This window comes from Acomys russatus, chromosome 26, assembly GCF_903995435.1.
Source record: "Acomys russatus chromosome 26, mAcoRus1.1, whole genome shotgun sequence".
Classification (NCBI taxonomy): Eukaryota; Metazoa; Chordata; class Mammalia; order Rodentia; family Muridae; genus Acomys; species Acomys russatus.
The window spans coordinates 49,884,628-49,909,753 of record NC_067162.1 but is presented as its reverse complement, the minus strand read 5'-3'; the positions used below and the strand labels follow the sequence as shown (position 1 = coordinate 49,909,753).

General features: G+C 51.6%; 1 protein-coding gene across 2 annotated transcripts in view; it reads left to right on the top strand.

The window, feature by feature from the left end:
* The window catches only part of Sipa1l2 (signal induced proliferation associated 1 like 2), a 69,846-nt gene extending 47,731 nt beyond the window's left edge, over positions 1 to 22,115 (top strand). The window contains exons 15-21 of one of the 2 annotated variants that reach the window (XM_051168565.1): positions 691 to 844; positions 3,198 to 3,417; positions 9,306 to 9,437; positions 19,090 to 19,143; positions 19,598 to 19,721; positions 20,387 to 20,468; positions 21,766 to 22,115. In XM_051168565.1, the coding sequence (XP_051024522.1) occupies positions 691 to 844; positions 3,198 to 3,417; positions 9,306 to 9,437; positions 19,090 to 19,143; positions 19,598 to 19,721; positions 20,387 to 20,468; positions 21,766 to 21,912 (913 nt within the window). In that variant the 3' untranslated portion in view covers positions 21,913 to 22,115. The remainder of the gene's footprint in view (positions 1 to 690; positions 845 to 3,197; positions 3,418 to 9,305; positions 9,438 to 19,089; positions 19,144 to 19,597; positions 19,722 to 20,386; positions 20,469 to 21,765) is intronic. The other variant, XM_051168566.1, reaches the window with a different exon arrangement.
* The last annotated feature ends 3,011 nt before the right edge of the window (positions 22,116 to 25,126 follow it).

Here is a 25,126-nt window from a genome sequence, read left to right as displayed (position 1 = left end):
TGTCTCTTCTCTGGCGGCTGTAGGGTCCTGCTGTTCAGCCTTGGGAGGGCAGGAGTGGCCCGATCTCTGAGGGGACCCTGCTGCTGCAGTGGTAGTGGCGCCTGGTGATTGTAGAAGCTGCTTTCTGACATAGCGAGGAGGGAAGTGTGGCGTTAATTCAAAGTTGTAGTGTTTCCATCTTAGGCTTTGAGGATCTGAATTGTCTCTGAATTATTCAGGAATCTAACTATATTTAAGTTCATTTTGCAGATTTGAGATGTTGTGATGACACACACAACCACAGTAAACTGCCAGAGCCGAGAATAGTACATGTGTGTCTGTGTGTGTGTATGCATGTGCGTGTGCATGTATGTGTGTGTGGGGGTCAGAGAATAACCTTGGCCACTGTGCGTTGGCCTTTACCCACTGTGATTTTTGAGACAGTGTCTGTCACTGGCCTGTAGCTAGCTGATGAGTCTAGGCCAGCTGACCATTGGCCACCAGGGATGTACTTGTCTCAGCCTCTCCAATGCCAAGCCTACCACCACACCGGACTTTTTATCTGGGTTCTGGGACATTGAACCTAAGTCCTCACACTGACTGAGCATCTCCTCTACCTTAACCTGTTTCCTGGACTTTGATCTGACCCCGAGGGCCTTACAGGTAAGCCACCGCTGCTCTGACCTGTGCTCTGGTTCTTTACTCCGTCAGGATCTATGGCGAAGTGGGCATCATGGCCACAGCCCCTCAGCACCCGGCAGCAGTAGGGGACTCTGTTTCAGAAACTCAGCACGTCCTATCCAAAGATGACTTTCTGAAGTTGATGCTCCCTGACAGCCCCTTAGTGGAGGAGGGGAGACGGAAGGTGAGTGACCACAAGGGACACAGGGATCGTGCGGCTCAGGAGTGCTCGTGTGCCTCCCCACAACCCTTTTTGTGGTCCCAGTGACAGCCCAGTGTAAAGTGGCCATGGCCGCTGGCATGGGCGGCAGGTTTGGTTTGGTTTTTAGTACTGAGGGTGGAAGCCTGGGCCTTGTACCTTCTAGGCAAGAGCTGAATCCCAGCCCTGCCCTTGCCCCTGCTCGTTCCTTTGGAAGTTGAGCGAGCCTGAGGAGGCGGCGATGGGGGCATCGGATTCTTGCCGGTGCTCTGAGAGCCAGGTAGGCTCCCCTGCCTGTGTGACCTGTGTGCTGATGTGATAACCGCTTATGCCAGCTCTGCTAGGAAGGCGCACATAGGAGCTTAGCACGGTGCCTAGACAGAGAGATAGTCAAACCGGGGCCAGTGACCCAGGACCTCCAGCCTGTGCCCTGCCCAGGTCCTCCTGGGAGGATGGCTGTTCCAGAGGTGGGCAGGGCTACTTGGAGCCCAAACCCTGAATCCTCACAGAGTTAATACTCTCATCAGCAGTACCTTCTCTCAGGACGAATTCACTGGTCTTGGCTCTCTCGCCCCAGGGTGAGCCGCCATGTGGTTGCTGGGAATTGAACTCAGGACCTCTGGAAGGGCAGTCAGTGCTCTTAACCTCTGAGCCATCTCTCCAGCCCCCGCACCCCTAGGTTCTCTCTTAAGTCACTTTTTAAAATCATTGAAAGCAAGAACTGACAAGATGGCTTAGCAGCTAAAGGCACTTCCTGCTAGGCCTCGTGACCCGAGTCACCTGATCCTAGGACCCACATGGTAAGGAAAAAGCGGACTCCCCCAAGTTCTCCTCTGACTTTGACCAATCTGCCATGGCATCTGTGTACACACACGCGCGCGCGCACACACAGTATTTTATTCTTCGCTAGAAGGGCCAGACAGATGGCCAGAACACAGGCAGATGGCTAGAACACAGGCAGATGGCTAGAACACAGGCAGATGGCTAGAACACAGGCAGATGGCTAGAACACAGGCAGATGGCCAGAACACAGGCAGATGGCCAGAACACAGGCAGATGGCCAGAACACAGGCAGATGGCCAGAACATAGGCAGATGGCCAGAACACAGGCAGATGGCCAGAACACAGGCAGATGGCTAGAACACAGGCAGATGGCTAGAACACAGGCAGATGGCCAGAACACAGGCAGATGGCTAGAACACAGGCAGTTGAGGGCTTTCTACCTCCTGGCCACTCTGTGTGTAATAGAGGTGGTATCTATGTGAGAGGAATGTGGCTCAGTATACCAAGGAAGTGATGGGGATTCAGGTCAGGTCTGACTTTTTTGAGTCCTTGTTTCTTTGTTTGGATTTTGTTTTACTGTATCTGAGATGAAAACAGACAGTGATGTTAATGGTTCCTTAAAGTTGTTGTCCTAGTGTCATGTCTCTTGCTGTGATTTAAAACAATGAAAAAACAAACTGAGAAAAGGGGATTTATTTCATCTCGTACTTTCAGAGTACAGTCGATACACGTGTGGAAGGCAGGAAGGAACCTCGAGCAGCTAGCTGGTTCACATCACATTCACAGACAAGAGCAGAGAGAAGTGGGTGCGTGCGTGCTTGGCTGTGTTCAGCACAGTCTCCACTCGCTGCATACAGTTCCGGGGCCCACAGTGGGCAGGCTCACTCCACATCCATTAGCTACAATTCAGCTTCCAACAATTATAATAAAACTTTTGTAAGTGGCAATTTTTAAGTGTACAGCGGGATTTACTGGATTCAAACTACTTTTCTGTTTACGGCTCACAGAATGTTAGTACCAGAATTAGCTGTGACCTGGACTCACTCGGCCCTCCCTGCCATCAGTGGCCTAATATTAAACGTAGTCACTTCCAATTCCCATCAAGCCACAGCGTGTGCTTCTGAATTGGGTTGACCGAAATGGCAGCCCCTGTATTTCTAAGAGCACTCACCTCCTACGGTTCCATCTAACATTTCAGAATTAATGAAGCCATACATGTCTAACCTGTATTAGAGGAGGGAACCCTAAAATCTAGGCATGGCCCAGGAGCCTCCCCAAATGTTTGGCTTTCCTGAACTAATGGAGAACTTGAGGAAACTGCTCTCATAGCCGTCAGACACCTAGCCGCATCTTTATTCGGGCTGTTTTGCTTGGGTTTGAGATGGTCTTGGTATGGTAGCCCAAGCTTGCCTTTACCTGCCATGAAACTCAGGATGGCTTTGATCTCTCAGCAGTCCCCTTGCCTCAGCTTCCCATGTATTAGGGATTATAGGTATGGACCAGTACTTCTGTCACCCATAGATCGTTAATGTCCCCCGCTTTGCTCAACCCCTAGTTTTCATTCTATGGGAACCTGTCTCCGCGGAGGTCGCTGTACCGAACACTGTCAGACGAGAGTGTGTGCAGCAACCGTAGGGGATCGTCCTTTGCCAGTTCCCGGAGCTCCATCCTGGACCAGGCCCTGCCCAACGACATTCTGTTCAGCACCACTCCGCCATACCACAGCACGCTGCCTCCCAGGACCCACCCTGCACCCAGCATGGGGACCCTACGGAGTAAGTGGAGCCGGCTCACTCTGGCTGCGTGGGCAGGTCTGGGTGCTCACGCCGGGCATCCCTGGTGCACACAGGGGACTAGAGTCAATGGCTGGCACTATTTCCTTTGGCTTTTAAGTCATTTTCAGGTAGCAAAGCTGAAAGGTGGTTTACCTTAGACATCTTTATCAAATGCTGTTTTTACTTTATCTCTGAAGGGAGCTATGTATAGAGTCTTAACTTTTCCAAAGAGCAACAGTGGCATGGGGTGGGTTGTGAGGTTGTGCCAAACACCCAGCTCCCCTTTTCATGGGCCTGGTAGCAGGTTGCAGCAGTGGGGGTGTTGGGAGGCCCAGCTACAGCCTTACAGCCCTCTGCGTGTCACAACCTGTGTCATCCTGTGTCCCAGCTCACAGCACGGCCACAGCTCAGTCTGATGATTGCCACATCAAGTTTTAAAACTATAATTTTTAGTGCCCTGTGTGTCTGTCTGTGTGTGTATGTGCATGTGCACACTCGTATGCGTGCATGAAAATATGTACAGGTGTAGAGACAGGGCACTCTGAACCTGGAGTTTGCTGTGTCAGCTAGCGTGGCCAGCCAGCACGTCTGTGGGAGCTGCACTGTGGAACAGGCACACACTGGCACGCGTGGCTTTTTTACGGGTTCTGGGCATCCAGGCTCAGGTCCTCGTGTTTGCACAAGTGTTTTCCCACTGATCCACCTGTGCATTCCCACTGTGTTAGTTTCTAAGCCTGGCCCCCGTATCTTTAACACAGAAAAGATAGCAGTTTAACCATAGATTTCTATCCAGGTTGTTTTTTAGATTTCCTCATAGAAAGAACTGTCTCTAGAACCAGTTTAGCTTCTGCAGTGTGTATAAACACCCGGGTTTCTGACGTAAGGCTTCTGATAACGCTTAACAAGCTGTGCGGACCTCATCCTGTGCGCTGCTTGCTGTGCAGCGTGCTGCCCTGCCTGGTACAAAGATTCTGCGATTCTCAATAGCAAGACAAAAGCACAGACGGACACATTTGTGACACGCACACGCACACGCACACACCCCTCTCTCTTCGGAGCCAGGGTCTCCCGTAGCTCAGGACAGCCACTGAGTGTCTCATAGAAGCTTATGTGAAGCAGCTGAAGTTCTGTTTTATGCCCTTAAGTTTTCACTTCCCATACCACAAGTGTGACTGACCCTTAGTTCTATCTTGTCAGGTTTTCTGTTCATTAACTTCAGTTTTTTTCTTTTTCTTTTTTTTAGCTTCAGTTTCTTAAATAAATAGTGCTGGTGATAAATCCACTTCTTAGGTTTTAGATTCAGAGAAGGATTGAGCAGAAAATACTGTAGTTTCCACATTTTCCCTTTACAAGCCTGAGGCCTCCAGCCCCACACCTCAAGCACTGAGCACCGCAGTGCCTTGGTTCACTGGAGCCCACTGATGCTTCATTGTCAGCCAGACCCACAGTTCTGGCTTCAGGTCTCACCCTGTACCTGCTCTGTACAGATGTTAGCTGCTGGCTCCACAGCGTTGTACAGCTCAGTTTCCCTCTCGCCCTCTCCCCTGCAGCAGGCACTGGTCACTGTGCCAGTGCCATGTCCTGTAGCTGGAGAGCATAGCATTTCATGCTGGCCGCCTCCTTCCGAACAGCAGCTAAGGTTCCACTTTGCCTTTTCTCATCTCTCATGGCAGCCTGTGCTTTCTTGAACCCTTCCTTATATTTCCACAGTGTGAAAGCAAAATGAGAAAGAAGCAAGATTTACCATGATCTTGTTACTTTTTTAAGGACCCTTGCTGTCCTGTGCACTCTCACTCCCATGACTCCCCCTTGCTGGAGGATGCTGGTACTGGTCCATGACCACCCCAGGTACATGGCAGTCTCCATCTGTCCCTTCAGAATCCTCCTAGTTGTTCCACAGACCCCTCTGAGAATGTGGCAGCAGTGTGAACCCTGATCCACAGAAACAGCCCTCCATGTGGGAACAGTGAGGAACACGTGCCAGACTCTCAGCCATAAACTTTGTGCCACACGGAGACTTGGAGTGTCCATGATTAGCTCTTTTTGTCAGACTGATCCAGACTTGTCACCTGCAAATCCCACATTCAGGGCCGTGCAGTCAGTGCTGTCAGGGTGGCCCCACAGCATTTATAATGCAACAAAGTCGGGCACAGCCGCATGGCGAAGTGGTGTTAGGAATCCACAGGATACCGAGGCTGTGTTGGGTGTGCAGGAGGGTCTGGTGCTAGCCTTATCTCAGAACCTCCGTCCTCATGCAGTATGGGTAGGGATAATTGAGTGTGTGGTTCTGTCCACGTTAGTCTGTGCATTGTCCACCTGTACCCAGAAGCGCATCCCTGCCAGCCATGCCCTCTTCTGTTCTTCACCTCCTCAGAGCCCCAGGAAGTGCTTCTGTTAGGATTTCATATGCCTTTCTCCTCAGAGCCCCAGGAAGTGCTCCTGTTAGGATTTTGTATGCCTTTCTCCTAAGTGCACCGTCTTGTCTGGCCTCAGTGTTAGATAGCACGGGCCGCCTTGGCTCTGTGAGGAGCCAAATGCTTTTCTGGAGGTTGGCCACTTGTTGACAAAGGCTCTGTGACTGTGCCCAGGAAGCTGGTCAGTGCTGTCCCCCAGCTGGTCACTTTCTGAATCTCCTGAGGCACCCCAAGACTTTGGAGAGTTAGATTTGAAAGGATAGCTGTGAGTAGCCATGACAAGTGGTCTTTTCTAGAAGCCATCAACCTGGAGAGCAGAGCAGACACAGTGTGTGACGTCACAGGGTCCTTCCCATCATACCCACACCCCCAGACCATGGCAGTGTGTCTCTCCCAGCTCTGGGGCCACATGGCTGTCCTGGCATGGTGAGTGCACTTGCTGGCTTCCCAGTGTAGAGTCCAGTAACGCAGGCAGAGATATCCGTGTCAGTTAACGACATGTACTGGACTGTTGCTAGTTTGAGACTTTGGACAAAAGAGGAATTTTAAAAGGCAGCTCCTATTTGTAATTACCTTATTTCCACTCGATGGAAGAAAAACGTTAAATGTGCCTGCCTTTGATTATTGGAAAAGCCACAGGTGGCTCCTCGGTTGTCTGAGAGACAGCCACGACCTGAGGCTGTCCCCGCTCAGGTCAAATCTACCCACACTCATCCTGCGCTTTCATGCCAGCCGTGTGGCAGGCGTCTGCCAGGTCCTCTTGCTCAGATCTCAACCAAGTGTCACCTCCTTAGACAGGACTCCGTCTCAGAGCACATCACCTAGCCTGTCTTGTGCAAAGGGCTCCGGAAGCCCCTTCAGTGACTGTCCTCTGTGAGCTGAGCTGTACCATGGCTGTCCTGCTGCCACGGTGTGACAGAGCAGTCACTCTCTGTAGATTGCACCACAGGCTCCAGCCGGAGGGGACTTCCCATCCTTGGCCCCCTGTCTGCCCTTGCCTCTGGTCATACAGGCACTTCCTGCGTGCCTAGTGCTGCTTAGCTCCCTTGTGAGCCGACTCCAGGGCTGGCCGAGATGCACCTGCCTGCATACCCAGTCACTCTCCTCTGCCCTCCTGCACCAGATTCCTGTTTGTTCTCGCTTCAGTGTGGAGGAGCGTCTTGAGTGGATGTAACAACTGTCAATAAAGTGCTGTTCAGCCAATCAGCTGGGCAGAAGGACAGGAAGTGGGGGAAGTGGAGGGAGAAGCCGCCCTAGAAGGATCAGATTGGCAAGTGCTCGGGATTCACGTAGGTTATGAGAATTAGAGTAGTTTATTTTAGTTTATTGTTAGATTAGTAGCAGTTTAGATTCTGCCCTAGTGCGTGCAGCTTTGAATTAGGTTTCAGTCTCTGTGTGTCAGTTATTGGCTTCCTAGGCCGAACAGATACATTTTATTGTAACACTTGCGGAACAGAGCTTGAATTATTTAGCCCAAGATTGCCAACTGGTTGCTTCATTGAGTAGCCGGGGGGAGTGCTTCCCACAGGAGGATGGCGACTTCACCCTGCCTTCTAAATAGGAGCCAGCCACTGTCCTTCCATTCTCACATAGACCTTCATCCCCAGCCAGCCACTGTCCTTCCATTCTCACAGAGGCCTTCATCCCCAGCCAGCCACTGTCCTTCCATTCTCACAGAGGCCTTCCTCCCCAGCCAGCCACTGTCCTTCCATTCTCACAGAGGCCTTCCTCCCCAGCCAGCCACTGTCCTTCCATTCTCACAGAGGCCTTCCTCCCCAGCCAGCCACTGTCCTTCCATTCTCACAGAGGCCTTCCTCCCCAGCCAGCCACTGTCCTTCCATTCTCACAGAGGCCTTCATCCCCAGCCAGCCACTGTCCTTCCATTCTCACAGAGGCCTTCCTCCCCAGCCAGCCACTGTCCCTCTTATTCTACTAATAACACCCGCCACTGTCTTCCTTCCTGGCGCTGCCCAGTGGCCATTATATCCCAGAGAGGCCTCCAAGAAAGGGCCCAAAGTTCATGCATGTTTCTCTCCCAGCTCCTGCCCGGCTGCCACCTTAGCACCTGACAGTGGCAGTGTGCAAGCATGAGCTGCTGTTAGTGCAAAGATGCACAGGGAGAGGCTGCCATAGTGGTCATTCCCTCACAGAGGAGACTGGGAGCACGTGGGCAGACAGCACCACATGTCAGCATGGTCTCCTGGAAACAGCCCTGTCTGATTGCTGTCACTGTCACTGTCACTATGAGAGGTCTGCTGCATTTGTGGAGTGGGAGCAGACTGTGTGTGTCCTTCACAGCCACATGTGCAAATACTGCCTGTCCTCTTCCAGATGCCAGCCCCTCACAGCTTCCCAGAGGGATGAAGGTGCAGAATTCACAGGTGCATTTGCTTAATTATGCCCCTGAACTTAATTGCAGGTTCAGCCAGCCAGGTGGCCATTACTTTGATTGGTCTCATTAGTCACATGCAGCCACAAGCAGCTGCATGCGTGTGTGCATGCTCTGGGCAGGTTCAGAAAAGGCACTTTCAACGCACCTGTCCAGTCAGGCCCTTTCAGGATCTATTCTCAGAGGCCTGGGTTCTTAACAAGGAGTGTTATTAATGACCTAAGCGCTTCAGGAGATGCTGTGAGAGCTCAAGGAGACCAGGAATGGCGGGAAAGCAGGAGACCAGGAATGGCAGGAAAGCAGGGCACCGCTGGAGAAGTGAGGGCAGCGCCTCGTGTGGCCACAGGAGCGCTGACCTGTGGGGGCAGGGAAGTGCACACAGGTCATGACAAGACATCCTTTCACTTCCCAGTCTGCTGACTGAAGTAGCCTCACCACATCTGGATGGGGAAAGGGCCCTTGTGATGTCTGTAAGGTTTACTGACTGACCCTGAAGGGACCAGCAGTGCTGGTGCTGTGACTGACTCTGTGGGGACGGTGAGGGACTGATGCACTAACGGTACTCTTACTGTGTCTGGCCGATTGTGACGATGGTAGTACCCATGCTGTGCCTGGCTGACTGTGTGCGGCCAGCACTGCCTGTGTGCTGACTGGGTGGATAGCTGGAAGGGCGATGACTGATTCCAGTGGGGACTACGGTGCTCATACTGGGATCGGCTGTAGGCAAATGGTGTGGCTGAGCTGTGACCTGCTGACTGACCGTGTGACTCTGTGTGGGTAGCTTGCTCACGCTGTGACTGGCCATGTAGACTAATGGATGGGTTGACAGACTGGCTGACTGTATTGGGGACTGTGGCACTCATATTAATGTGCTCTGTGGGATCTGTGGTCCCCAAGCTGTGACTGACTGACCTATTCCCATCCTGACTGACTGACTGACTGACTGACTGATTTCCTGTGAGGGTCCCATGCTCTGAGTGAATAACTACTGGATTGACAGACTCTGGGGACCAATGAGCCTCATGCTGTGACTCTGGGTAGAGACACACTGACAGACTTTTGTTTCTGATTTTGTTTCTGCTCAGATGAGTTCTGGTTCTCTGACGGGTCCTTATCGGATAAGTCCAAGTGTGCAGATCCTGGCCTGATGCCACTTCCAGACACAGCCACAGGGCTAGACTGGTCCCACCTCGTGGATGCTGCACGGGCATTTGAAGGTAAACACCCACTCACACCCAGGGCCCCTCTGTGCCCAGGGGGTGTGCTCCTGCGGGGCCTGTCCTGTGGCTGAGGAGCACACATCTGTGCATTGGCTCATCCAGCAAATGCTGAGTCCTTTGCCCATCTTAGAAGATGAAAAGGGGGAAGGAAGTGTCTACAGGCAGCTGTGTCATGTGACAAGTGCTCAACAGAGGGCTCAAGCCCTAAATTCTGCTCCACATACCAATTCCCACCTGATCCACAAGCCCCTTTTCCTCTTTGGCTTGGTTTCCCTGTGTGAAAAGCAGACATGCTTGCCTGGCTCACGCTCTGTCCTTGAAGCTCACTGCAGTGACATGGAGGGAACCCTCAAGAGGCCAGATGACTGCGGCAAGATTGTCTGCCCCATGCAGACCTCTATCTCTGTGGGCCCTGGCTTCTTCTAAACCTGTGGTCAGTGGGCTGTGGTCAGTAGGCTTTAGTTGGGTCAGTTAACCCTGTGGTCAGTGGGTTGTGCTGGGTGAGTTGAGCTCTGAAAACTCTCCAGCGGCCACACTGCTTTTGGTCACCATTGAGGCCATGACTGTCCAGCTAAAGCAGCCACCTGGGGAACATCCTTCTCCTTTGGAGAACTATCCACAAAGTAGATGAAAAACGTGCTTCCCTCTATTGGGGCCTCGTGTGACACAGGACACAACTATTGGGAGTTTTGCCATTTGTCATTTGTATTATCTTTCTCGTTGAGAGGACAACCCTACGTTAAGCTCATGGTTTGAGAGAGACCGTTGACAGCACAGTGGTGGGCAGGCCTTGGCCTGGGAGTGGGCAGTGGGCGCTTGTTCATGTCTCAGTGGACCAGGAAGTGGCGCTAGCCTATAAATGTCATCCTTGACTTCCTTCACCCAGCATGACCCCACATGTGACCTCTTCAGTTTCCATAACTTCCCTAGCGTCAAGCCCGGCTGGGGAACAAGTGTGCAAGCACGCTGGCTGCGGGGACACTTTACGCACAGACTCTGACGTGCCCGCCTTTCCCAGTAGATGAGTTGGTGCCAGTAGTTTGCTGGGGCTGTCGTGCCTTCTGCCCACTGAGACTGTCAGGACCTTCAGCCTAAACAGGATATGTGTTCCATTGGCCCCTCACGCCTTTCAGTTGCTTGTGGCTCCACCTTTGTGACCTCAGGGTTCAGGGCAGCGGTGGGACCATCTCCCGGGGCTATCGGGCTGCTGTGTAACGCATCCTCTCCCCTTGTGGCGTGGCCTGCTGAAGAGGCCTTCTTTATACTGTGCCTCTGGGGTGCGTGTCCACCAGTGAGGTTTTACCTGACTGGGACACTTACACACAGTGAGTGTGCCCTTCCTGCTTCCCATCATGCCTCACTCTGCCCTGGAAGCAGTCTGCATGGGGCCCACACACTTGCTTATTCCACTGTTATAAATGCTGAGGGTGGTGGTATAAGCAGCACTTGGCACATCTGAAGGCAGCCATTTAGACATGGGATGTATTGGCCTATCGAGGTGAACCGTCTGTGTGACCGTTTCCTCGGGGTCAGGGACCCTAAACCAGCAGCTATGGCATGCAGGGGAGCACTGTGGGCTGGAGCCACCCCCATTCCTCATGGAAGAGGGTGCTCATGGGCCCTGACTGAGATTTCAGGCACCATGCCCTCTCTCGTGCAGCTGTGTGTGGCCTTTTGGATGGTCCAGCATGTAAGAGGAAGAGTGGGGTTGTCCGCATTCTCCTGTCACCCCAGCACTCACTGGCTTACCAGGCGCCTTGAATGGCCCTTTTCTTTGGTTCCTCACTTCCCCAGTGTCGTCTGCATCTGGGATGAATAGAAGTTTCTCTCCATTAGCTCAGGAAAAGTCTCACAACAGATGACAGTTCTTCCTGAGGAAGTCGAGAGTTCCTCCGCGGCAGTCATGTGTCCCGTTGACTTGCTCATTCATCACCAAAAAGGTCTTGTTCGTCTTCTGCGAGCTGAAGTTTAAGTGCCAAGGCTCTGTTGTAGTAGCCAGAGCAGAGCCAGGGCACCAGGCTCACCCCTGCTGCATTACAACGCTTTGAACATGTTTAGATATGGCGACTGTGGAGAGGCGGGTTTGTGTTACTGTGACCATGGATGAGTCACCAGGACTCTGGCCCGTTCCATGAGCCCCCTCCAGAGAGGAGCATGTTCCCAGGCCTTGCTGACCACAGTGAAACAGTTCATCAGGAGAACCAGAGATGAGGCTTGGGGTCTGCACTTTGGAGATGTGTGCAGTGTTGCCTAGCAAGTGCCTGAGCCCAGTGCAGGACAGTTATCCCCTTCCCTGTTACTGAGTAACGACGGGAAGGCTTCTGCATGCTAAGTGTGTCCCCGAAAGCCCTTGGGAGTTCTGAAAGGAGCACATGGTGTTCAGGAACAGTTTAATGCGAAAAGTATTAAAACTAACCTGACTGCACTTAACTGCTGAGTGGGTAAGAGTACTGTGTACAAGTACAGGGACCTGGGTTTGAAGCCCCGGCACTGCACCAAAAGCCGGGCATTGTCTCTGTACGCCTGCAGCCCAGCCTTGTGGGGTGGAGCAGAGATACGCAGATCCAGGAGCTTGCTAGCCAGCCAGTCTACCCAAAATGACAAGCCTCCAGTACAGGGAGACTGTCTCAAGCCAGGGAGGTGTGGAGATGATGAGGGGGGACATGTGATCGGCACCTTTGGGCTCCGTGTGGTACCGTGGGTGTGTACACTCATGGGCATGCAGCGCACACACAGACCAATGAAATGAAATCCAGTTAAAATACCAGTGCCTTGTGTAAATAGATTAACAGAGGTTTTCTTTGAATGCTGATTAACCTTTAGCAGATACGATCTCAGACCATAAAAGTATGTGAGCGTCATGGGATTAATGAGAGAGAAGCTTCCTGGCCTGCAGCAGGTGGTCATCCTACAGAAGACACAGGCTCTCTGGCTTGCGTCATGAGACCTTGTGCTGCTTTGGGGTGTTGCTGTCCTCTGCAGAACGCAGGCCTGGCCAGCCCGAGCCACCAACCTAGTGGAGTGGTTTCCAAGGCAGGCCTTGGCCCAGGCTTGTCATCCCAGCTCCCTGAAAGTCAGAGCGGGAAGAGGACCATGGGCTCGGTGCCTGAGCAGCAGACGAGATCCTGTCTCAGAAAGGGCAGGGCCAGGATTCCGTATCTAGTGCCACAGAAAACAGCTTGACTGCTAGGAAGCTCAGGCAGCTTCCCAGCGCCAGGGATTAGCTGAGAGACTAGAGAGAACCTGTCACCAAACACAGTCTATAGATGGCAGCTGTCCCTCAGCTCACGGTCTCCCCCCACCCCCCGCCAGTGCTTCAGCTGACTCCTGGTGATGCTCCCACTCAACACTTACTCTCCGCGCCTTCACCTCACCCATGGGAGGCCACGCGCCTGACACTGCTGCAGCCTCTGCCAGGCGGGCTCCATTTGCACTGAGTATTGCATGCGGCTTCTCGCCCCCTCACCCTCACCCACGTTTCCTCCACATTTTCACATTAAGTGTTCTCTGGGTAACATTAAAGGGAGATTAAAAGAAGTTATTGAGGAATTTCAGCTACATAGGAATAAACTACATGGTGGCCTAAGTGAGTATTGAAAGGAAAATGGGGGGACAAAGAGCAAAGCAAGTGTGGAGGTCACTGAAAAGCCATCCTAGGTGCTCCAAAACAACAGCTGCACTCAGATCTACCCAGAGAATGAACTGTTCTCAGTTGCCAAGGATAAAGGTGCCTGTGCAAGGCTTTCCTGAAATCTAGAGGCAGCTTTCTTGTGGAATAGAATTCTTTCTTTTTAAATCTCTGAAAAAGAGAGCCTCGGTCTGTATGATTGCTGTGAGAAAACTTACATGAAATTCTGTAGCAGACTGAGAGTATTCATTGTTTAAGTAGTTTAATAAAAGAAAAGCTCTAATTATAATAAGTTACAATAGGTAAAGTAATTAAGAGTGATTATACTAATTTCCTAGAAGTATATCTAATAGAATTGGGACCTGTTTCTAATAAAAGATGAGGTTTGAGAGGGTCCTTCCCAAGTCTCATGGAGTCTACAGAGTGCAGAGGGAATGTGCTGGTGATTAGTGCTTTCATCAGATTGAGCACGCGAGCTGCCTGAGCTGCATTCTCGTTGCTGTGATAAAATGCCGGTTCACAGTTCCAGAGAGATACAGTCCATAATGCAGGGACAGCGTGACGTGGCTACCCACAGCATCAGAAGCTGGTTGACCACACTCAGGAAACAGGGCAGGGAGCTGGAAGTGGGGCCAGGCCTCCGAGACCCACGTCTTCTAGCAATGCTGCACCTCCTAAAGGCTCTACATCCTTCCCAAGCAGCACCCCCAGCTGGGGACCCAGTGTTCAAACAGTGAGCCCGTGGGGAACACGCATGCAAAACACAGCAGCCGTCAGCTTTTGTGTGGGATTGCATGAACAGTGCAGTGTGGGGAGGGGAAATATCAGTGATTTAAAATGTAGTTGTGCTTATAGATCTAGAAAGTAGAGTCAAATGGAAATTAATAAAGACTCTAAACTAAAATCATCATGCAGGTGGCCTGTAATTCCAGCACTCAGGAGGCAGAGGCAGGCGGATCTCTTGCGTTTGAGGATAGTCTGGTCTATAGAGTAAGTCTACACAGAGAAAACTGTCTCAAAAAACAGCATACGAAAAAGATTCTAAAGTTAACTAGATAAATAACCTTCCAAAGTATTCCCGATTTTTTAACTACTGTTTCTACATAGTAAGCCATCTCAAAATGTATGGCCTCCACGTCAGTGCTGTGAGCTGGCTGAGGCTTAACTGAGAGGTGGTGCTGCCTCACGGGCTACCAGAGCACATGTGGAGCTCGGCTGTGTCAGGCTCATCCAGAGGACTCGGCTCCTGTGTGTGTCTCGGAAAGCCGTACCCCGGCTGGACTCTGCACTCACTGTGTCAAGTGTGGTGGGATCCCCCGTAGGATAACAGGTTCTGTGTCTGAGAAGTCCCAGGCCGGGGTACCTGCAGCCATGTGTGGGTCAGTCAGGATACAAGGACAGGCAGACTCTAGGGTGGGGCTGTGGCCAACTCCGCACAACGGAGTGGCATGCTCACATCACAGAGGAAGGTCAGGTTGGCTCAGATCCCACCCACACTCACTGAAGCTGCCATTGAGGACACTTGAAGCAAGTCAGCGAGATCCAGCTGTGCATTCTTTGGAAACCAAACCATCGCTGGAATTACAACAGGAGAATGGAGACACTCTTAACGGTGGCATCTTAATATAGACACGTACAGGAATCGGTAGAATCCTCTACGGTAAAAATGACAGTCCTTTTTGAATTAATTTGAGATAAGTGCAGTTTCAACTCAGCTATCTAAAGATATGCTAAGAACTTAATTGCACCCATTTAGAAAAATGATGAACAGTATTCAACAAAAAACCTATTATAGATCAATAATAATTAAAATAGCATAATAATGATTCAAAAATAGAATAAGTCCTTTTGAAAAATGAAGAGCAAGGGCATCAGAATGTATTTAACACCTAAATGAGAAAGCAATTTATATACACCATTTAGATTTAGAAACCAGAAAAGTCAATGTTATAAAAAGTGAATAATACTACCATTTGGAAGCTTTAATTACAGAGTAATGAGAAAACATGAAATATATGGCCAGATAAAAATATATGTAAGTATCAGATCGTTTATGAGCCTGAAAGACTAGAATTTAAAAGGGACGTAGTGTCCTGTAGAGAAAGGTTTATAATTAGTGTGCTGGAGAAAGTCAAGCTGTGTACAATGCATGAATGAACAGCGGAAGACGCTGCCTCTGTGGTAAACAAATGAGGTGTGCGGTGCAGTAAAGATGAGGCGCGGCAGCTAAGCGTGCAAACAATCTCGTGTAAGTTAAAGGATGATGAGCAAGGGGCGCTCACCTGCTCAGTGTGAAAAATGGCTCTGCCGCTCCAGGCTCCAGGAAGCCACAGAATGCCTGAAGCCAGGGTGGGTCTTCAGACAACAGGGCAGTGCCACGCCCCTCCCCAAACCTGAATCTCATTCCTAAGAACTGGCTGATAGCCAATTATTTCATATATGATGATATAGCTCAATTATAGTTAATCAGAAGTAGGGAGACAACCAGGCTGGAACCCCAAAGCACACTGACAAGAGTGAAGATGTCTCTGTGGCCTAGGAGACAGTGGTCCAGGTGCCATTGGGACCTGCCCAGGACAGCAACTCCCCTGTGCTGTGACAGTCATGCTGAAGAACTGGCTGGGTCACATGCTGAGCTTTATTTTATCCTTTTTATTATGTCCAGTCTGTTTGGTGTGGGATGAAGTCACGCCCCTTGCCTGTCAGAGTTCCTGAACAGAATTGCAGATCTGCCTGATGGGGCAAAGCAAGATCCATTAGTCACCCGCCATGCAATGCCCGGCCTCCCTTAGAGCAGCGCACCCGCCCCCAGGAAGCATACTTGGGATCCGCAGGCTTTGGGACCTCCCAAGGTGCTCCCTGCAGTTCCATTGGCCCCATGATCCCAGGGGAACACTGCAGGCACTCTTAGTGTACTGAGGGGTGGGGAGGGGGCGGTGATGCCTGCGGGCAGCGTGTTAGTGCAGTTCTGATATCATGTTAGTAGGGTGCTCACTTACACCCAGGTTTAATGGGTGTGAGCTTGTGAATGACATGAAAGACAACTAGAAAGTTTGGCTGTGGGTCAGACTGAGGCAGGGAAGGAGAGGGGAGTCTCTTTAAAAGCCCTAGATTATTACAAGGCTGCGGATACAGCTCAGTGAGGGGCTAGCCGTGCGGGCACAGGGACTTGGGTTTGATCTACAGACATGGTCGCTCACATCTGTAACCTCAGTGCTGGGAAAGCAGAGGTTCACACCAGTGAGTGTGCAAAGCCCAAGACAGGTCCTGTTTCAAAAACAAGGTTGACAGCACCCTAAGGAACAGCGGCCAGAGTCCACCTCTGGTCTGCACACCCACGTGCACCCACACACACGTGAGCATGCGTAGACAGGTGCTGGACGTGTACTCACACACATGTGAGCATGCACAGACACAAGTCCTGGACGTGCACCACCCCACACACACGTGAGTGTGCGCAGACACAGGTCCTGGACGTGCACCCACACACACGTGAGCGTGCGCAGACACAGGTCCTGGACGTGCACCCACACACACGTGAGCGTGCGCAGACACAGGTCCTGGACGTGCACCCACACACACGTGAGCGTGCGCGGACACAGGTCCTGGAGTTAGTTGCTCCCACTCTTCCTCAGAGCATCAGGCGGCACCAGTGTGGCTCTGGGAGTTTTCAGCTGAGGTGTGACTTGAAGAAGAAGCGTGCTTCAACATTAAAGTGATGCTGGCAACCAGAGACTGCATTCTGTGTCCCAGGCTGGGGAGGCCTGGCCTCTGAGAGTGTGCCGTTTTTCCTCGCATGTGTCTAGTGCTGCTGCTGGGTTGCCGTGGGAATTAGATGACCACGTGAGCATGTTATATGCATTAAGTCTGCACCTTTATTACATGTTCCAGGAGTCTTTCGTTTCTTAAACATCTTAGTCATAAACTTTGAAGATTAAAAAGGTTTGTTTGGTTTTTTTGGGGGGGTGTTTTTTGTTTTTGTTTTTTGTTTGTTTTTTGTTTTGGTTTGGTTTTGGTTTTTTGAGACAAGGTTTCTCTATGTAACAGCCCTGGCTGTCCTGGACTCGCTTTGTAGACCAGGCTGGCCTTGAACTCACAGCAATCTACCTGCTTCTGCCTCCTGAGTGCTGGGATTAAAGGCATGTGCCACCACACCCGGCTTAAGGTTTTCAGTTTTAAGTATTTAGCACAAAGTTATTGGTGCTTGTCACCTGTGTATGAGCATGCTGGGTACCTCCTGCTGGTCCTCTAAATGGTGAGAAAAACGGAGAGACCTGGCCTCTCTGGAGATGAAAGCTGCACAGTCAAGTTCTGTCTGGAAAACCAGCTTAAACCCTGTACACGGCAGATTGAAACTGTTTCAGGCCTGTGTCCTGAGCAGAGGCGCTTCTCTCACCCAGGGGCTCCACAGCACTGCCTCTTCCTTGCACTCCTTAGGAGACGAAGGCCTGAACCAGGGCATTAGTGTGGGAAGTGCAGTGTGATGTTTCCTGTCCTGTCAAGTGAGTCGCCTTCCTATGGCCCAGGGAGCTCAGTGTTCAGTCAGAGCTCTGGCTCCTTCTCTGAAGCTGCAGAGCTCCTGTGAGTCTTCCTCTGTGGTTTGCCAGGGTTTTGTTGGTGTCACTGTTTTTAAGTAATACAGTGTCTTATTTGGGGCCCTCCAGAACAAGGCTGTCCAGGACTCTACCAGGACCGTAGCCAATACTTGGTGTGTGACAAATTCTGCAGCCACAAGGAGCTCTTGCCTCCCAGCCAGGTTCCCCTGGCTCCACCCTCACCACTCCATGCAGGGAGACCATGTGTGGTTGTGGACAGTGGCCAAACTGCATTATTCATTAAGCTGCAGGCTATTTCGTCATGCGCCAGCGCCCGAGGAGCAAGCCCTAAGTGGTTAAATGCAGCTTTCTCTTAGTCTGAGTGGGTGCAGGACACTGTCGTGTGGAGGTTACACTTGGGCTTCACAGAAAGGTCACTTAAAGGACCTGTGTGCCCATGCCAGGTGTTGGGCGGGAACCCTGATGTGACAGGTCACTGGGTAGGCTCAGCAAGGATTCTGGGAGAGCCCAGGGCACCGTGAGCGGTCTGTGCCTTCAGCACTCTGGCTGCAGTGACTTTCCATCATGTGCCTCTGGCAGCCTCAGCATCGCTATCCTTTTTAATTAACCGGTCGTGTGTGACCCTACATCAGCCAAAAAGGCAGGTCGCCTCATTAGGAGGCCTGCAAGGCAGCCAGCAGGAGACAAGAGCTCCCAGTGCACCTAGGTACTGCCCCAGCCCCATTAATCAGTCCTGTGAGAAGGGCTTCCTGGGTGCTCCCTGGCAGACTGCATGCCTCTCGTCCCAGCTCCCAGTGCGCGCACATGCTCAGGGTCCCGGGGCAAGGCAGCGCCACAGGGCAGCTTCCCGGATCTGCCCCCACCTTGCAGCGTTGCCGGCCTGAGTTCTGGGTCAGAGTTCAGCCCTGAGAGGCCAGGCTGTACCTGCTACCTTTTCTTTTCTCCCCAACTTTCTGGAAACATGGAATGGTCAAGTTCGTAACGCCTTGTTGGTGAGAGGGGCCTCTGTTTCAGCTGGGTGTGGGTGTTGCTGCCCTCATTGCTGGGTCCTCTGAGCGTCCTGCACAGTTTTCAGTGAGGAGGCCCCACTGGCTGCTCTCCTCACCACTTTTGTACTTGCACAGTGGATCACTGAGGTTAATATGAAGTGATAATATCTATGGATGAATATGTGTGCATCAGATACTACCACCCTGCTTCTAACTAGAGCGCCCAAAACATGGAACAGCTCTCTCTCCGTGCTGTGTGACGCCATATAGTACTGCACTGTGACCTAGCCTTCCCCTGCTGTTCTCTCTTACACACGTGTAGACAGGAGCACGCATGCCCACACAAACAAATGCTAGCACACCATGCATGCTCCACTCACACCCCCCTCCATCTTTCGAGCCCTAGGAGGGTTCCCAAGATTCTCAAGGTCCAAGAGACCCTCCTGTTCATGGGAGAATTCTAAATCTTATTTCAGGTCTTGACTCAGATGAAGAACTCGGGCTGCTCTGTCACCACGCCTCCTACCTAGGTGATTGGCACTGGCTCTTGCCGTCCTGTAGCCTGTTTGTTTCTTTCTTGTCTGCACGCCTGCATGGTGGTCCACATACTGAGGGGAGGGTGAACAGGGACATGTGCCCTGGCTGTCCGCCTCGGGAATGTTCCCAAGTTCATGGGAGCTTGCAGCAGAGTCCATCTCCATGGGTGTCACCTGCCACCTCATCCAGCTTGTTAAAACCATGCCCAGCCAGGAGCCTTAGAGTCCTTGGGGTGTGGAAAGACGAAAGCTGCCCTGTGGCCGTGGTGTCTGCACCAGCCTCACGCCCTTTCATTGCCAGTGGCTTGCCTGAGTTTGCTTCTGTTGTGTTTCGAGCAGGGCATCGCGATAAGGGGTCAGCAGATCCCACTCAGCACATTGGTCTGTACAAAGCCATGTTGCCTGGTGGCTTTCTCCAACCTGCTTTCTGTGTGTCCCTCATCTCTAGACCAGAGGGTGGCATCTTTCTGTACCCTCACCGACCTCCAGCATGGACAGGAACTGGAAGGGGCCCCCGAGCTGTCCTTGTGTGTGGACCCCACCAGTGGCAAGGAGTTCATGGACGCTCCTGGGTATGTGAACCCTCCCTCCCCTGTCCCAAAACTCAGGGGTCCCAGGCCAGCCCGGAGAGTCTTAGGTAGGACTGCCCTGGTCTGTATGACCATTGCCTGCATAGATGGAGCTTCTTGATGTCTGGCCTGTGTCCCCAAAAGCCGATCTCTCTGGCGGAGAGGAGCAAGTGGGGCCTCAGGTCAGCTATCTAATTACTACAAAAGCGCCAGTCAGTCTTGGCCGCTTATCCTGTAGGACCTGCCCAGGGCACAGTTTTTCCCAGCCCCTGATCCCGGTCCAACTGTCCACCTGCTATTGACTCATGTGGGGGTGCACCCACTATTTGTGATGCGTGAACCCCAGTTCTGACGGTCCTGTGAACTGGGTCATGGCTACCTTTCTATCGAACCTAGTTCTGTCTTCATGGCAAAAACAAGTCAGGGAAAATCAGATCTACGTTTGGCTCCCAGGACTTGGCCCTGGCCTGCCTCTTACGTATTCCTGGCTTTTGTTTTCTTACCAGACTTCGTGTCTCACAGATTCTTTGTCCATAGTGGTAGGTATGGGGACCTTGTCCCAGATCGCCAACTTACACATAATAATTTCAGTGAAATTTGCTAACAGAAACACAGCAATGTCCTGACCTTGGGTCTCTTACATCTTCTTACTTTGTACCATTTCCCAGGGAGCGATCGCCCTCCACATTGACTGGCAAAGTCAACCAGCTGGAACTGATTCTCCGACAGCTACAGACGGACCTTCGGAAGGTGCGTGATTACTGGAGCCCAGCAACAGTGCACGTTGCCCCATCCAGCCCCTTCTAACTCCTGAAAATAAGCTGAGAAGACCCAGGAACAGTAAGGACTCTAAACAGGCCTGGGTGCAGAAAGGAGAAGCCTTGGTCGGCTCTCACTGCCTCGTGGCTTTCTTTCCCTGTGGTCGTACCAAAATGTGGCTGAGCCTTCCAGATGGTGAGGTCCCCTATGAAGTCAGATATAGCAAGGCGCCATCTTTGATTCTGTGACCTGTTGCTTGCAATAGCCACATGTGAGCCAACCCAAAGGGAAGTGAGTTGCTCAGTCAGCTCTCCCACCCCAGAACACCTGCCTTTCAAGCACACATGGAATTCCAGCTTCTCCCACTACACAGCCCTACTGTGCCAGGTGCCCTTTGCTGCCCTTGGGGGCAGAGTGGAGTGTGTGTTACAGAGAGCCCCGGAGGCTCCTAGGGTGGCAGCTTGGTTTGGTTTCAGGAGAGCAGGGACTATAGCTGTATAGCTGGTGTAAAGGTTGGTGGGGTTGGTCCAAGCAGGAAGGCAGCAGTGGGGAGAAAGAATTACACAGCGTAGAGTTCTGGTCTAGTGTGCAGCGAGGGAGCTGCCCTAGGATGGGCACTGGGACAGCTTTTACAGTTTGTTAGATACGTGTGGGTCTGTGTGTGTACACACACTCTGCTGACACACTTCCCTCTGATGATCACTATCTCTCCTCACTAGCCAAGAGGCGAGAGCTAAGGTCAAGGGCAGAGGGAGACTACCAGGGTGTATTCAGCTGAGTTACCAACAAGGCTTTGCTTTTCTACCTCAGTATGTATTGAGGTGATCCTGGTAGAGGGGTGTGTGTGTGTGTGTGTGTGCGCGCGCACGCGCATGCGTGTGTTTGCCAGCTTCAGAGACCTTCTACCCAGTTCTTCCTGGACTTCATTCTAACACAGCAGAGACCTAGTCAGAGTAGACATAGCTCATTGCTTCATCTCCTTTGAAGATATGGACACCAAGGAAGTTGAGTTTAACTCATCTGGTTTAGACACAGGGCCCCGGGATATGCAGGATGTGAGTGCGTCAGGGACCCAGAGTGTAAGCGTCTGATTTGACAGCCTTCCTGCATAGTGGCTCCATTCCTCTATGAGAGCATTCTGACGGAGCCCAGAGGCTAGCATGCCCCATCCCTGTGTGAGTGGCAGAACTCAGGCCAGCACGTCCCAGGGGCCCTCGTGTCCAGTTCAATGGGAGCAGCTGACCTGTGACCTGTGACCTATGACCTGAGCTGTCTTTGGTCCGAACAGGAGAAGCAAGACAAGGCGGTGCTGCAGGCTGAAGTCCAGCACCTGAGGCAAGACAACATGCGGCTGCAGGAAGAGTCGCAGACCGCCACCGCCCAGCTACGCAAGTTCACCGAGTGGTTCTTCAGCACCATTGACAAGAAGGCCTGACCCGCTAACTGCTCCTCACCGGGGACCATGGGCCGGCTGGCCTGCCTGCCTCCCTCCCTGCCTGCCTGCCAGCCTGCCGGCCTGTGGTCCCTTCCAGGTCGGCAGTGCAGTCCTTATATGTGCTTTCCACCACCTGTACGTAGATGTCTCACTGTCCACTCTGCGTGTCACTCGTCACCCCAGCCGGACAGATCGGGTCTGCACTCCTCTGGGGTGGCTGCCGCTGAAAGGATCCCCCTGACGGCGTTCTGGCCTCAGCGTCCCTGGGAGGCGGGTACGGGGAGAGCTGGGTGTCATTAGCCTCAGCAGGTGACCTACAGGATGTTAAGCCAGTGTACTATAGCAGGGCTGCAGGGTTGTGAAGTAAATATGGAGGCAGATAACCAGACATGTACTTTAATGTTAGAGGTGCTCTATTTTTTGGATGTACAGTAGTTTCATTTCCACGTTATCATAGCAATAAGAGGGGGAAGGAAGTAGGCCACAGAGCTCTGTCAGAGAAGCCCTGAAGTTTAACACTAGCTCGGATGCTGTTGCCGTAGAGACGTATTTATTTGCAGAAACAAACGGTGCCTGAATATTAACAGTGTTCGGATTTTTTTTTTTTTAAGAGCTACATATGCCTTGTGAGTGGCTGGGCCTGTCACCTCAGTGCATGGTTCGCTTTCTTGTAGTTTCCGTCTGCCTTCCTGACTAGAGTCTGAAGCTCAGTGCCAATGGGCCATGTGTCCAGCACCAGATCTGTTTATCTTTGTACAGAAACTCTGATAAAGTGTCCTGTATTTAACACTCTTATTTAAGCTTATTTAACCCTAACTTGTTAATTTTATGATTGTTTCACCTGCGCTGGCTATAGGACGGGAGGCAGGCAGGCATGCAGTGACTGGGCTCACCCCAACAGCCTGGAGCAGGTGGGCAAGCTGAGGGCTGGATGCTGCTGGCTAACACATTGTTTGTATTGCTTTTCCATTTTTAACTGTTATATTTGAGATGAACATACATTTTGCTTTTCTAATAAATGTTCAAAAGAAGTCAACATAAGAAGTGCTGTTGTCTGGTGTGTGTGCCGACTGTGGTGAGAAGTGCTGTTGTTTGGTGTGTGTGTTGACTGTGGTGAGAAGTGCTGTTGTCTGGTGTGTGTGTGGTTGCTGACTGTGGTGAGAAGTGCTGTTGTCTGGTGTGTGTGTGTTGACTGTGGCGAGAAGTGTTGTTGTCTGGTGTGTGTGCCGACTGTGGCGAGAAGTGTTGTTGTCTGGTGTGTGTGTGCTGACTGTGGCGAGAAGTGTTGTTGTCTGGTGTGTGTGTGTGCTGACTGTGGCGAGAAGTGTTGTTGTCTGGTGTGTGTGTGTGTTGACTGTGGTGAGAAGTGTTGCTGTCTGCTGTGTGTGCCGGCTGTGGCGTGTCGTGATCTCCGGTCCTGCTCTCTGTTCAGAACTGTTTAGTTGCCTCTTGGCCTCTCACTGGTTGAGAGTGCTACGGATTAATGTCTACGCTCCACGCGCACTATTCTCTAAGCATCTTGTAGGCTTTGAACTTTTTCAAACCTACTTTATTTGAGGCTCTTTAATGCCTATACCTTCCTTCCAACCCACCTACCCTAGATAGGAGAGGAACAGAAGAAATAGACCTTTTTAGACTCCGTTCCTTGGAGCAGTTCCACTGGCATGGTTGGCAGGATTCCAATAGACCAGTTAAACAGCAAACCAGCAATTCAGTGAAGGTGACTGCAACCAAAGCTGCTGGAGCCCGGAACAGCGGCCAGAGCCCAGAGCAGCGGTGTTCGCTGTAATGGTTCTTTCTCAACAGAGCGTCTTGAAGTGGAGTGATGAACAGCCAAGACCAAAAAGCCCCACCTCTTGTTGTGGGATCATATATAGCTCTCCTCTCAGAGTCCGTACTAGAATGTTTATCGGTTGGCAAAGACAGTGCCCCCCTCAAGAGGCGGATCCTCTTCCAGTGGACAAACACCACACACCCTTACACAAGTCTGTTTCACATCCCGCACTTGGGATCAAAACAAAAACATGTTTCCATCACTACAGCTTCTGGTCTCCTTGACACTTGGAAGAGGCTGGAGGTTCCCACTTTATAACCAGATAAACGGGCCTGGGGTGAAACTCACTCAAGCTTCTTTTGGGGTGACAAACTCTTTAGCTGGTTGGTTTTTAAGCCAGGACTCACTGTGCAGCCCAAGCTCACCAAACTTGATCCTTCTGCCTCAGCGTCCCAAGACCTGGACGTACAGATTTGTGCCACCACACCTGACTCCGTTTATAAGTTTTACTCAAGGAGTTCAGAGTTGTTTGTGAAGCAGCTGTGCAGGAAAATAGCAGCCGCAGCACCCACGGCGTAGCAGTCGTAGCTTGTCCATGGCGCCTGCGTGTCTGGCCAGGGCCTGGAGCACAGCTTTTCCAAGGCCTTGATCTAGAGCAGGTGTGATGAACAGTGTGCAGCTGGGCAGGTGGCGCAGAGCAGGTGTGATGAACAGTGTGCAGCTGGGCAGGTGGCGCAGAGCAGGTGTGATCTTTAGTGTGCAGCTGGGCAGGTGGCGCAGAGCAGGTGTGATCTTAAGTGTGCAGCTGGGCAGGTGGAGCAAACTCCAGCCAAAAACAGCTGAGTAGAGAGTCTTCCCACCTTTAGCATCACCACGGGCCAGGACAACAGCATCTTGTCTCTAGGACCAGAGCAGAGTGAACTCTCAAGTCTGGGCCATGCCTAACACAGAGAGAGGCAAGGTGACACTGGCCTGTGACTCTTCAAAAGTGATGGTTCCACTTAGCCAGGCTAACTGAACATGGCTTCCTGCCCCTGTGGTGCACTTAGTACTGAGCAGCGTTGCTCTGCACTAAATATGCTTGGTTACTGACGCCTCTTAACTAAGCGTGTTAGCTTGCTATGAGGGCACACTGGTACAAACTAATATTGGAGTCAGGCCTCTAAAAGTAATTGCTTTTATTTTAGAATAATTAAGCAGGTGGGGGGTTTTGTTGTGTGTGTGTTTTTTTTTTCTCACCTTGTGGGGTGAACTGTTGTGTGTCAAAGCCTTCCCAGTATGTGGCAGTTGAAAGTAATTAGCATTGGATTTTTTTTTTCTGTACTAGGGAGACGGCTTATTAAAAATACAAGTTGCCGTCCAAGGTCAACAGCAGAGGAGGCTTACTTTGCTCAGCTGCTCAGTTATCAATGAGAGAGAAGCTGCCCGTGGTCCCATCAA